The sequence below is a fragment of the Dermacentor silvarum genome, chromosome 5, assembly GCF_013339745.2.
Source record: "Dermacentor silvarum isolate Dsil-2018 chromosome 5, BIME_Dsil_1.4, whole genome shotgun sequence".
Lineage (NCBI taxonomy): Eukaryota > Metazoa > Arthropoda > Arachnida > Ixodida > Ixodidae > Dermacentor > Dermacentor silvarum.
In genome coordinates this window covers 23,934,857-23,947,371 of record NC_051158.1, presented here as the reverse complement: position 1 = coordinate 23,947,371, position 12,515 = coordinate 23,934,857, and the positions used below count along the sequence as shown (strand labels likewise).

The 12,515-nt window shown below is 44.8% G+C and overlaps 2 protein-coding genes across 2 annotated transcripts; one reads left to right on the top strand and one right to left on the bottom strand.

The window, feature by feature from the left end:
• Window positions 1-1,349: 1,349 nt before the first annotated feature.
• On the bottom strand, window positions 1,350-5,635 carry LOC119453088 (NADH dehydrogenase [ubiquinone] 1 beta subcomplex subunit 10). Its single transcript, XM_037715080.2, has 4 exons — window positions 5,445-5,635; window positions 5,148-5,283; window positions 3,385-3,521; window positions 1,350-1,583 (listed from the first exon to the last, which is right to left on the bottom strand). Exons 1-4 carry the CDS (start codon window positions 5,536-5,538, stop codon window positions 1,468-1,470), a joined length of 483 nt encoding a protein of 160 aa, XP_037571008.1. The 5' UTR covers window positions 5,539-5,635; the 3' UTR covers window positions 1,350-1,467.
• Window positions 5,636-6,103: 468 nt separating this feature from the next.
• LOC119453087 (charged multivesicular body protein 5) lies at window positions 6,104-9,281 on the top strand. The gene has a single exon (XM_049667536.1). It carries the CDS (start codon window positions 6,247-6,249, stop codon window positions 6,910-6,912), a length of 666 nt encoding a protein of 221 aa, XP_049523493.1. The 5' UTR covers window positions 6,104-6,246; the 3' UTR covers window positions 6,913-9,281.
• Window positions 9,282-12,515: the final 3,234 nt, after the last annotated feature.

Here is a 12,515-nt window from a genome sequence, read left to right as displayed (position 1 = left end):
TGGAAGCGAGATTCAGACAAAGCGTTCGCTTCCTGCTGCTGGTGCTTTTCGTGATGGCATGACCCTGTGCAGGCAATTTTATTTCTTTTCAGTTTTCTATATAAGGGAAATTGAGTGGCCGGAGCCATATCGCTTCCAACCTTTCAAGTGGGATACCATCTAACCCTATCTATACTCCGTTTCGCACATAGCAGGCAACGGTACGAAGGCCAGTGAGACTTTCACTGCTCGCATACGCAACCAAAAATGACTGCGTCACGCAGTGCAAATCGATGTAACATTAAGTTTCATACATTTAAATAGCAAAATATGACGCAATAACAGTCAACTCTTGTTAATTCGACACTTGCAGGACTGCTAGATTTGGTCGAATTAACAAAAAAGTGGCGAAATGAACGAACTAAATTTTTTTTTTCGTTGCTTGAAGTAGTCTGTAATGTCTTTCTGCGTCTTGTTTTTGAGGCTCGACTAGCATGCGGCGAAGAGCGCCGACATGTTTAAAAAGCTGCCTCAGTATGACACAAGCAACAAGCAGGAACAGATGGCTTTACGAGCAGGTGGAGCGTCAGCCACTAAAGGATAATAAAATGGCTTTACGCATAGGGAAATAGTAGCACCATCTGCTGAATTTCTTGTCCTTCGAAGTCTTTGGTAACTGCTGCCTGCTTGATGAGGGCGCCAGTGGAATTAGCCGAAGCAGCCTTTCACGTTCAAACGAAACAAATTTTCCTTTCACAGCAATGTATGGTTTCTCGGCGGGACTTTCCGGTGTGTTCGAATTAAGTGAAAAGTCGAATAAACCGAGGATGAAATAACGGGAGTCGACCGTACTACACGAAAGGTGTTGCAAACCTGAACCCATTTACAACCAAACAATCCGAGTGAGACGTTTATGTGACCAGTGGCCACAGCGCGCCGATTGAGCTTGCGGCCAAAACACAGTGCATTGTACAGTGGAAGCACAAAAGTGCGCAAATAATATGTGATATTACTTATCCTTGCACATGCAAGTTAGAGACGTAACATGTGAAGTAGTAGTAGTTCCACTGAAAGCGCCTCAAATTGCTAACTGAACTGCGAGGTGCACGGAGTGAGATTTCTATGACTGCACTACTTGCAGTCATAGTCACAGCGTTGCCTGCCAAGCACTGAATGGAGCACACCTACTACCTAGAGCTGAACCTCGTTATAACGAAGTTGTATCCGACACGAAACTAACCTCGTCTAATCCGATACTCATTATAAGCATATATTTGCTACCCACTGACATTGGTGAGGAGTTTCTACATTCACTTCGTAAAATCCAGCGTTTGTCATATCGAGGCTTGACTGTATATAGAACAAAGAAAGACAATGGCAGTTTTTTATTTGTTAGAAGGGGCAGGCTACTTTAATACACTCGGGGGGGGGGGGGGAAAATGGCGCACGCTCGAACGCTACGAGACTTGACGGGGGCGTCTACGTCAATCACTCCATCTGGCCCTCCTCCTGAGCCTTCTGCGCCCTGCGCCTCTCGGCAATGAGTCGGTGCTTCTGCTTCATGAAGGCGTTGATAACGGTGGTGTGGTTGCTCAAGTCACCATCTGGAGAGAGAGAGAGAAGTGAAAAAGGAAGCAGTTTTCTTCATGGGTCATGCATAGCAGAACGTGTTATAACGAAATCTGCATCCAGCATAAAGATACATTGGTTACATCCAATTCGCCACGTAATGCCCACCTCTTTGAATAATTCACCTCGAGGACAAGAATTATGCTATCTGCCACAGGCTGATTTTTTTTTTAATTTCGTAAAACTTAAAAATGAGCACCCTGTAGAGACATTATCAAAGCTGAATTCGGTGAATAATTGAGGCTGAAGATGGTTTTATTTAAAATTCTTTTTTAATATAGCAGCAAAAGAAACACTGCAAAATATTTGGAACGAGTATACTGAACTTCGTCTGAAATATCAATGCTATTGTTGAAGTCGTCATTTAGTCCTTAAATACCTTCCATACCCGGTACGTGGTTTCTGCCAGAATTAATTAAAAGCTTAGTGCTCCTAAAGAAATAGCGTAGTACTGCATAATTACCCCTGGCATCATTGTACCCCCCTTGAGAAGCTGCTTTACATCAAAGGTCGGGCTCCCTTACTCTGTATTTGAGGTCGCACTCACAATAGTTCAAGGGCCCACTCGAGATGGAATACCGCTCGGCTCGGGTTGCTACCCGAATGCTCTAGAGAGGCACAGTGCACTCACTATAGGTGCCTGCGAATTTCTAGAGACGCACATACCCAGTCCCACCAAGTATGTGCTACTGCAGATTTGTTCCATTTCGGAGAGACAGCTGAACTCTACCAACTGCAGGAAGCAGAATTTCTTTTTTAGGGTCTCATAGGTATTGAGAAAATTGGCAAAAGGCAGCGAGCTTTAACAAAAAAAATTAACCGAAGATTACGATACTCCCTAATGTGAAATCAGGGCGCAGCTATATACGTGTTTTCATTTAGCGATATACTGAGGCAAAGAATTTGAGGGAGACATGTAGCAGAGTCAGCAATCGTCAAAAATCTGATCTGCGGGTCAAGTGTAATTGCTGGTGCCACTTGACTTCCACAAAGTACTACACAATTCGGAGACGACAGTACGAAACGAGTGATCCGGCTGAGACCAGATTCGAGTACGCAAAGAGCGGTCAGGAGGGTCCGCATGAAACCAGTTTCCCGCGCGCATATCACTGAAGGAGCAGCTGTCATCGGTCTCCGCCGTTCGCGGCTCGTGTCTTTCATCTTTCGCTGTTGTGCTCGTTCGCTCGGTTACACCATCGCCGATGTTGCCCCAGGAACAGGCCATTAAGAGCTGCACTCTAAAAATAGAAGCAATGAGTTTAACAGATCCATAAATCTGAAGCAATAACGGATATTGCAGTTTCGTAAACTGCATCAGTTAAAGCATCTGAAGCGGACAGCTTTGATATATCAGCCTTCAGGCTACGCGAAAGTGTGACGATGTTCACGAATGTTTCGCAAAAGTCCTACTCACAAATTAGTGGCATATTTCACAGCGGCAGAATGTCTCAATTCTGTCTGCATAAAATGTCTCAATAAGTGAAGCTTAGTTTACAGAATTGTAATATCATTTCGTTTGTTTTTTTTTCCTACCTCGAACAATATTTTGTATAACAATTTGACGGCCTAGATAAAGGTCTGCTCCGTACAGTCAGTAGATTTAAACTTTTTCTTTTAAACACAACACACACCGTCGAATTTGGTGCAGTGTGTATGCCTAAGAAAATGGTTTCAGTGTTCCCATGTTGTTCAAGATAAGAGATGCAGAGGCAAAGCTTTCTCTCAACAAGAGTATGGGGCCCGATTCAATTCGGTTAAAAAAAAAGAGCATCTCACATTTGATGAACCAGTTGAGCTCGGCCTCCTTGTACTGCTGGATGATTGGCTCACACTTATGCGTGTCGTAAATCTCGTACGACATGCAGTCATCTCGGCGGCGAGCGAGGAGGTTCACGATCTTGGCATCTACTTCCCTGCGCACAAGGTTTCATCATGACTACCACGCTCGTTGAAATTCTCTATTACTCTATCCACTTCAACAATTTCATGCAGCGAAGCGAAAGTTGCAGGTCGCTGCACTGCGTCACAACAGGGGTTCCTCTACTGGGGATGTATTTTTGGACGGCCACTTTCAGCGACATCACTTTTTGTGCACGCTGATTCACTGGTTGAGCAAAAGCAGTTGAGCCGATTGGCTGGTTGATGGAAAGCCACTGCCAATGGTGCCGTATACTATGTCACACGAAAGTGATAGTATCATCGAAAGTGATCGTCCAAGAATACAGGCCTCTGTACGCCTCTGATCGTCCCTTGTGCAATGCCAGAACCCTCTAAACCCTTTGCAGTCAAGCACATTTAGCCAAATCGTGGTCACTCCAGTCAGGAGCATTTTCACACACCTACACACCGCACAGAAAGAGCACTCAGGTAAACAAATGCTTGTTAAGTGAGTTATTCCAAAAAGTTTAATTTATTCCTGGAGCTTTCAATGGTACTTGAGCACTGTGTGGTAGTACTCTCCTGGGTGGAGGCCAGGAAGGGCAACTTTCACTGCCTGCGATAGCTGCCTCAGTTCGAACCACAAAGCGCATATGTTTGGTCACTGTTAATAGTAACAGGACTGAAATAGATAAGTGCTGTCTAAACGAACACTTATGACATGACGTGGCTTCTTTGGGCACTGTATCAAGTTTTCCCATAAAAGCTTGTGACCAGAAAAAAGATGTGTGGTGCATTCACACGTTGGAGATGACTGGCGATGTTAATGTGATTAGCAATCTTTTTTATGAGGAGTGTAATTGGTGATGTTTTATATGTTATGACAATTATGATGATTATTGTAGCCCCATGCCACCAGTGAACCGAGTCTGTCTGCTATTTATACAAGGCTCACCATAAACTTTGCAGCATTCGCTGTACTCGTGCACATTTGTGCGTACAACACTGTTCTTGTTCACGCACACAATCTCATTCGACAAGACTCGTTTACTATAGAATAGGCAACAACAGTTCAAGAAATTTCACATACAGTAGGCACATCTCGAACCAAGCAATAACTTGATAACAGTGATAAGCAGGTGAAAAACTGCCACTGCCAAAAAGTAAAACAGTCAATGTCTGACCACCAGCTACACCTCGTACTCCGTCACTAGCTCGTACGCACCTCCAACTGAAATTCTGTGAATGTACTTTTTTTTTTTAAGCAGCTTTTCCTGCGGCACATGTGTGTACTTAAATGAAACCATGGAGAGAGAGCGCGCACGCACACAAACACACGCATACACACATATATCATAACATGATATCTTAATATAAAATCATAATATCTTGCCGAAATTGCAAATAAACTTTCTAATGAACGCTCTATTGAAGAACACTGGTGCACGTGACCACGCCGATGCTCGCTTCCCCGCTCGTGCAAACTCAAAGCAGGGTCATGTGTGCGCACAGGCGATCGTAATAATCCTGAATTCCCGCTATCTTAATGCAATTTTCGGATGCATTGAAGGCAATCTGCGGTGTCCGAGTGGTTGCTACAGTCGACAGCGAAAGTAGAGTGCGTTCAGCGGTATGTCCAGAACGAACTCGTAAGCCGGTACCTGTCCCTCTTGTACTGCTCGTTGGCTTCAAACTTGCACATGAGGTCGTCCGTGTAGCACTCGTCGATGGTCGGCACCCTCCGGTACTTGCGGTGGTACCAGTTGTAATCGGCCCGATTGGGCTCGACAACTTTCTCTGCGAACAAAATAAGTCATTTGTAAGCAGCATGCAACTTCGAAATGTCGTTATCATTTTGCGCGCTCTTCGTAAAAAAATGGACCGGCACTTTCCCAACTTTAGGAAGATCAAACACAGTTTTGACTGTCCTACGGAGTGACCTTTAGTGCACCGCTTACCTCGCAACCAGGTAACGGGAGCGTCGAACGCTGCGTAAATAGCGTACATAGTTTTTTCGAACCCATTCCTCGGTGGATGATCGCCAAAACCCATAACTGCACGAATAACGGGCAAAAACCTCCGAAGCTTGCACGCTCGCTCGTACAGCAACACAGCGCACGACCGACGACGAGCAAGTTAGAGTCGATTCAGTTTTGCTTTTAGCGTGGCAGTTGAGTATTCAAGATTTCCGCAACTTTTATTAATTGTTTTATTTGAGTTGTGGTAATAAAATTTACGTTACCTTTTAATACCGCATACGTGTTTGTAGAATTATGAAAATGAAAGACGGCTTAGTGAATAAAGAAGACTACGAAACTAACTTCTATTTTGACAGGAGGTATGACGTAAAATGTTTAGTTATGCTGATTAAGCCAACTGCTAATTTCTGCAAACAAACCAAAATGTTGAAATGTTTCTCAAACAAACGTTCGCGCCATCTACTAGGTAATGTATAGTCCATCTAATAAACATTTACAATGTAAAATTGAAACTCCTAGTGTATTTACTTGTTCATAGATGACGCGGCAATCAGTAAGCGCAAAATCTGTGAGCACTTATGTGACGCTTTTTTTTAGTTTGAGCACGCGTGGAGTGTCGCAACTAAACCAATTACCCTAGATTCTCTTGTGACGCTCCACCCACCCACCCCTCTTGGGTAACTCTTGGGTCGATAGCTGCGCCTGTGGTCGCTGTTTGCGCTGCGACGCGTTGTTTTGTCTTCAGCTTGTGACAGTCAGTGGAAGGACAGCGCCAAGCAAGATGAACCGTCTCTTCGGACGCGGCAAGCCCAAGGAACCGCCGCCCAACCTGACCGACTGCATCGCGAGCGTCGACGGGCGCGCCGAGTCGGTCGACAAGAAGATCGCCAAGCTCGATACCGAGCTGAAGAAGTACAAGGACCAAATGGCCAAGATGCGCGAAGGCCCGTCCAAGAACATGGTCAAGCAGAAAGCGCTGCGTGTCCTCAAGCAGCGCAAGATGTACGAGCAGCAGCGCGACAACCTGATGCAGCAGTCGTTCAACATGGAGCAGGCCAACTTCGCCACGCAGACCCTGAAAGACACCAAGATCACGATGGACGCGATGCGGCTCGGAGTGCGCGAGATGAAGCGCGAGTACAAGAAGGTGAACCTCGACGACATCGACGACCTGCAGGACGAGCTCGAGGACATGCTGGACCAGGCCGGCGAGGTCCAGGAGGCCCTGGGCCGCAGCTACGGCATGCCCGAAGTCGACGACGAGGACCTCGAGGCCGAGCTAAACGCGTTGGGGGACGAGATCGCGCTCGACGAGGACACGTCGTACCTGGACGAAGCGGTTGCACCGAGGATTCCCACCAAGGAACCCGGAGCCGAGAGTGTGCCGGCCAACCCGGAAGGCGTGCTCGTCGACGAGTTCGGGCTGCCCAAGATCTCCGCGACTTGAGCGTACGGCGCAGGTTCTCCCAAGTGAGAGGCTTGCGTGCGACGGCGTCACGTCGTTCCAGAACTGACACAAATGGTGCGGCTTTTCCCCCCTGTGGTTCAAAAAAAAAAAAAAAAAAATTGTGAGGGTTCAGCCAGACGACTCGTGAAAGTTTCGGTTTAGCGGCGGCGTCAGCATCGCCGTTCCGCTGTTTTTAATACATCACCTCGTCGGCAGGGCATTGTATGCCCGTATTGTGGGGCGTGGTTTGTTCCATTGCTTGTCCCGTGTAACCGCTCTTGCTTTTTTGTTTTACTAGTTAGAAAACGCTCGTTTGCTGCAAGTTAAACGTAGTTGCGGTGTGTAATCTGCTGTTTGCGTAACTTGCTGTTTGATGTGGATGTAGTTTGTTGATGTCCACATTAAATGCTTGCAACGCAGCCATTGTAGCCTGCCTTGACAATGTTTCTTTTGTGTTAACAGATGGGTAGTGGGACACACAATAACCACACTTAGTTGCAGCCGCAAGAGTTTCGAGAGCACCAAGGAATGATATCCAGTCAACAGCAGAGCTAGTTAATTGGAAATTGCTAGTTAATGCGAGTCACCTTGGTGATCTGCCTTGTGATGGCGCTAAAATAACGGTCAGTGCTTTGCCATCCAACTCGCTGCACTTAACGTCTTGCCAACGTTGCGTCATTCATTAGCAGGGCCAGAGGAGGTTCCTTGTGGACACTCGGTTTCATGTTTTCCTCTTTCACCGCCTTGTAATATTCCCAGCACATAATTTCTTGTCCACTGTTGGTGCCATAGTCTGGCTTGTTGGTTTTTTATTTAAGCGCCGTGTTGTGTCGCCAAGCTTCTTCTCATGCCGCCTTCCCTAACACTGCATAATGCCATAGCATGTGACATGTATGTAGGAGGCTATAGCAATGCACTGTTAAAATTACGCACCCCAGGCAGCTGGTGTAGTGCGATACGAGACATGTTAACACTAAACGGTTTCCTGTCACATCTATTGCCCGTCGCCTTGTCCAAAGATCGACTCCCTGCTAATTCAGCCTCGGTTAATCGAACTTTTCGCTTAATTCGAAAGCACTGGGAAGTGCCTGCAAGAAACGATACATTGCTATGGAAGAAAAACCCGTTTAGTTTGAACGTGAAAGCATGTTTCCTTTAATTCGACCCCCACTGGGGCCTCCACATGCATGGAGCAGTTACTAAAAGGATTGAAAACAAAAATTCTGCAGGAGGCACTACTGCTTCCCTAGACAACAGTGACGGTAGCCACCTGTCCTGTAGTGATGACGACTTGCACTGTGCCCTGGGCGGTTTCTTTTGAATATTTTGTCACCAATGACAGTGTTGAGGTCTGTGGATAATTGACCGACGACGTGTACAGTTATTGTAATCTGTATTGAAGTACTCTGTCAACGGCGACAGACAACTTCAAGGTCTAAAAATGGCTTGAAAATTGTTAGTTCAACGAAAACTTGTGGCGCCACTAGAGTCTAATTAGCTGGAGTCATTTGGACCAACTTCACTCCCGCACCCTGCGTAATGTATACCCTTTAAGGTGTAAATCTTTCAGGCAACAATAGTTGAGAAATTTGGCCCTTGTGGTGTATATCTTATCCCTAAACAATAATTTTCATCTCTCTTGCATGCCTTAAATTTCCTTTCTTTAATGCTGCACGCCTAATACCACCTGGTCACGAAAAGATTGTGCATTATCAGCGTAACATAGCATCCTTGAGGCAAAAGTTGCAAGCGCACAGTTTTCAAGAAGGGAAACGCAAGCCAGTCAGATGACGATTATAGTTTCAGGGACAAGATGGGGGTGCCCCGAAGGACACAAACTCATTTTAAAGTGTAGCGTGGTCAATCTTTTATGCATTTCTTTTGTCCACTGCTTTTCTGTCTGAAATGGCATAGGAAATATCCACATGGTGTGCCTGGTAGGAATTTGCTGGTCATACAGTTTGAAACAAGGAAGTACACCCAAAATCATTGGTTGTCATCTGACAAGATTGCACCCTAAAGAGTGTTATATTTCTTAAGAATACTCGTAAGTTCAACGAGTTTTCTTGCCCCCAGATGTTGGGCAGCTGTACCGAATGTGATAACGGAAGTTGTATACTACATTTATGAAATTCTTTTAAGCCTAACGAAGGCAAGAAAACTGTAATGTGCATGTAGCCTGACCCTACGGTTATACAGATTATTTTTGCACGCATGTTTCTCGGGCTGACATTTTCAGAATGCACAGATTGACCAGGAATTTGGCAAAGGAACCACTATGTACACCGACGCCTCTTTTAGATCTGGAAGTGATGAATTGTGTTTGTATCAATACATTGACGTTCTGTCAAATGGTTGCTTTTCTCTTATGTGGTCCATGCTGTTGTTTTTTTCATCACTGTACATTTGTTGACCAGTCACTTAAAGGCATGCAGTCACAAGACCCCCAGGCTGAAGAGGTAGCAAGGGTGGAGGCTTCGGCTTGTTGGTTATTCACAATTAAAATGACGTACAGTGCGAAAGACGAGGACTGGAGAGAGCGACACACATTGGTGGGGGGGGGCACTGTATTTGTCAGCGCAGTGTGTGTCGGCTTTCTTAGTCCTCGTCCTTCGCGCTGTACGTTGTTTTAATTATAAAGAGGGAGGTTCCAGATTTATAATTTTACCTTCGCAGTGACAACCTGACTAGTGTAGCTTAGGCTGAGGATGCAGATGGCAATACACTACAACCTAATGCTTGTATCTGATCCAGTATGCTTTCAGCATTTCATTTTTCCGCTAGTTGCAAAAGCACGATGACTGCTCTTACAATGACCCTTAGTTACAAACTATGGAAACAGTTGCGCTAAGTTGAAAAAAAAAACATATCCACATTTATGTGCACACTGACCACAGTTGTAGCTGGAAATACGGTGAAATTTCTTGTATGCCCCAAATATGACTGCACTGAACTGCAACTACTGTTCAGCCTAATCGTGGCTAGCATGCCCGCTTAAGTATATTCAGTGGCAACCTAAGAATTCAGTAGAACTGCCCACAAAATTGCATCTGGCCTCTGTTCCTCCCTGTTCTAAAGCATAGTTCCCAAGAGGTGCCAGTATAGAACAGAAGTTTGCCTCCACCAAACTTCACAGAAATTGGTGAATGTAATTGTCAGATTTGGACAGTGCTGTATTACTGCATTCTTAGGTTGTCACAGACTTTAGCGTTAGGATGCAACACAATTTCCTAATAAGCCAGCAACCATTCTTTTCTGCCACTTCACTGATGAGTAGTGTAATGTGCACTTGCGCCGTAGTCTTACAGACTTCAGAACGTAGGCAGCCTAGGTGTTGGTTCTTAAGAGAGATTGGCAGGGGCGAAGAGGGGAGGTGAGAAACATACCCTGCTGTGAGTACCCATTGCAGTCTCCTTTAAGGTCAACGGCTGAACTATTCTGCAGCAAGAGATCTAACAGTTGTCCAAAGACCCAGGACTGACCCACAGTCCAATGTTGCTGCCTTCACAGATCAAATGATCAGCTGTTGGTCGTATTCTGCATGTTGTGTATGACATCCACTTGAGTACTGGTTACATTTATTACGTCAAACATGGCCTCCAAGATCCGGCGGTGTACAGTTACGTGCTGCCCAATCTCGGAGGCCAGGTCACTGCCAATACCAGATCATAGAGTTTAATACAATTAATGGAGGGCACTAGCGTCTAGCATGGGAATGATGGTTAAATACATGAATTTGCCTAAACTTTGTCCTTCTGGCTTCGAATGGCCTTGTGACTTTGTCAAATGATAATTTTCAAGAAAGTACTGCGTTATAAGTAATTAAACAAACATTATTAAAATTGTGTGAGGGCAGGAGTTGAAGACATGGCCCCTAGCACAGAAGCCCGATATTGAAACCATTATGCCACGGATGCATAGACGAGTGGAACCACTGCAATCAGCAGCGATTATGCGTGTTGGCAGAATCTTGGTGCCTTCTGCATTTAAAAAAAAAAGTTGAGATTGCTTTGAAATTTGGGCCAGTCAAGGCAGACAAAGCATAATAAACGAAGCCACAAGCACGAAGATCAGACAAATCCATGGCTGAACGATCACAGTGCCAGGGTTCCCTCTAGTAATTATTGTAGGGAACTCCATGTACCAGACCGGTCTGTCCAGCTACCATGGGAATGATGGGTAGTACATGAAACTGTCTAATCTTTGCGCTTGTGGCTTCAGTTATACTTTTAGCGTTCTTTATTATGGTCTATTTTTTCTAAGTTTCCAAGTATTCATATATTTCTGAACACATGTAGTGAATGAGTCTCTGTGCAGAGGAATAATCAATGTGGATCATTGCATTTGGAACACAATCTTTTGTTGAAAGTGATCAAATTGTAAAGCCACAAAGTCGTTCAAAGGCAAAATGAATGAAGTTCATGTAAATCCATCTGATATTACACTGAGCTAGACAAAGGTAGTGGTGCCCATCATTCCTGTGATAGCTGAATTGCCACATTTGCAGTTCCTGTAGACCATTAGTGCTAGACTTCCCTTTAGTAGGTTCTGTGGGAAAGAACTCTATGGCCCAGACAAAGTACCATGGAGATCAAGCTAGGTTCAGCTTTAAGTTACTTTGTTGCTTCTTTGCAATCCGTTTCATTAATATGCTCTCAGTAGCCTATAGATCAGCGACAACAGGACCCACACATACATTTACAGCAACGTAATATTACATAATTGTGCCCACATAAGCACAACACACTTGTGGGCAGGTCACAGCAGTCGCAAAAGGTGCTTACTCCACATACAGAAATAAATATAACAGTACAGAGCCGAACTAACTGAACTGATCGTAGAAGACAAGGGTAGGTCAAAATATAGGGACGTCAATACAAAAAATTGTTTAACTATGAGAGGTTAACCACAAAGGCATTTGAGATTTCAGACATCTAGTAGCAGCTAGTTGAAATAGAAAGGTATATAAACTGCCTTGTCCTTCTTCCACAGCAAGTGAATATTTGGAGGATTTCGTAATGGTGTGAATTCCCCCCCCCCGAATGGTGTGGCCGTCATTTTTACTTTGAACCGACTCAATGAAGGGTAATTTTCTTTAGTGAGTTCTAATTCTGCGTGACGTTTCTGCATTTTGTTATTACAGCAATCCAACTTTCGTTTTGTTGTTGTATTAAATCTAACCTTGTTGAGTGCTCTCACATTCAGAACAGCGCACGTTTGAAACCCATGCATCCGGAGCAGCATGTGTTTCAAACACCTGATGCACAGTACCAGATGACGTTTCTCAATACCTCGTTATTGCAAAGCCAGGTCGATAAAAAAACAATTGTGTAGGAATCACTGATGATAATTTCAATGTAAACGAACAGCCGAATGCTTCTACAAAGTTATTCAGTTAATTCTCCTCTTCCACCATAGGGCGAGAGGGAAGTAGGAGAAGAGGAGGGCTGTTCTTCCTGAGCACTCCACCGCAGCATGTGAACCTTCAGACTCCCCAGAGCATTCTCATGCTACAGCACATGCATCTCGAAGAGCTGCAATACAATTGCCAGTTGGCAATGAATAAGGGTGTGCTAATATTCGAAACTTTCGAATAACGAATG

Excerpts from the sequence above, each read along its gene's own strand:
- LOC119453088 (XM_037715080.2), bottom strand. The coding sequence starts at position 5,538 with ATGGGTTTTGGCGATCATCCACCGAGGAATGGGTTCGAAAAAACTATG. Across the intron at positions 5,284-5,444 it reads TCCCGTTACCTGGTTGCGAG|AGAAAGTTGTCGAGCCCAAT; the intron begins GTAAGCGGTGCA and ends TTTTGTTCGCAG. Across the intron at positions 1,584-3,384 it reads GCTCAACTGGTTCATCAAAT|ATGGTGACTTGAGCAACCAC; the intron begins GTGAGATGCTCT and ends CTCTCTCTCCAG.
- LOC119453087 (XM_049667536.1), top strand. The coding sequence starts at position 6,247 with ATGAACCGTCTCTTCGGACGCGGCAAGCCCAAGGAACCGCCGCCCAAC.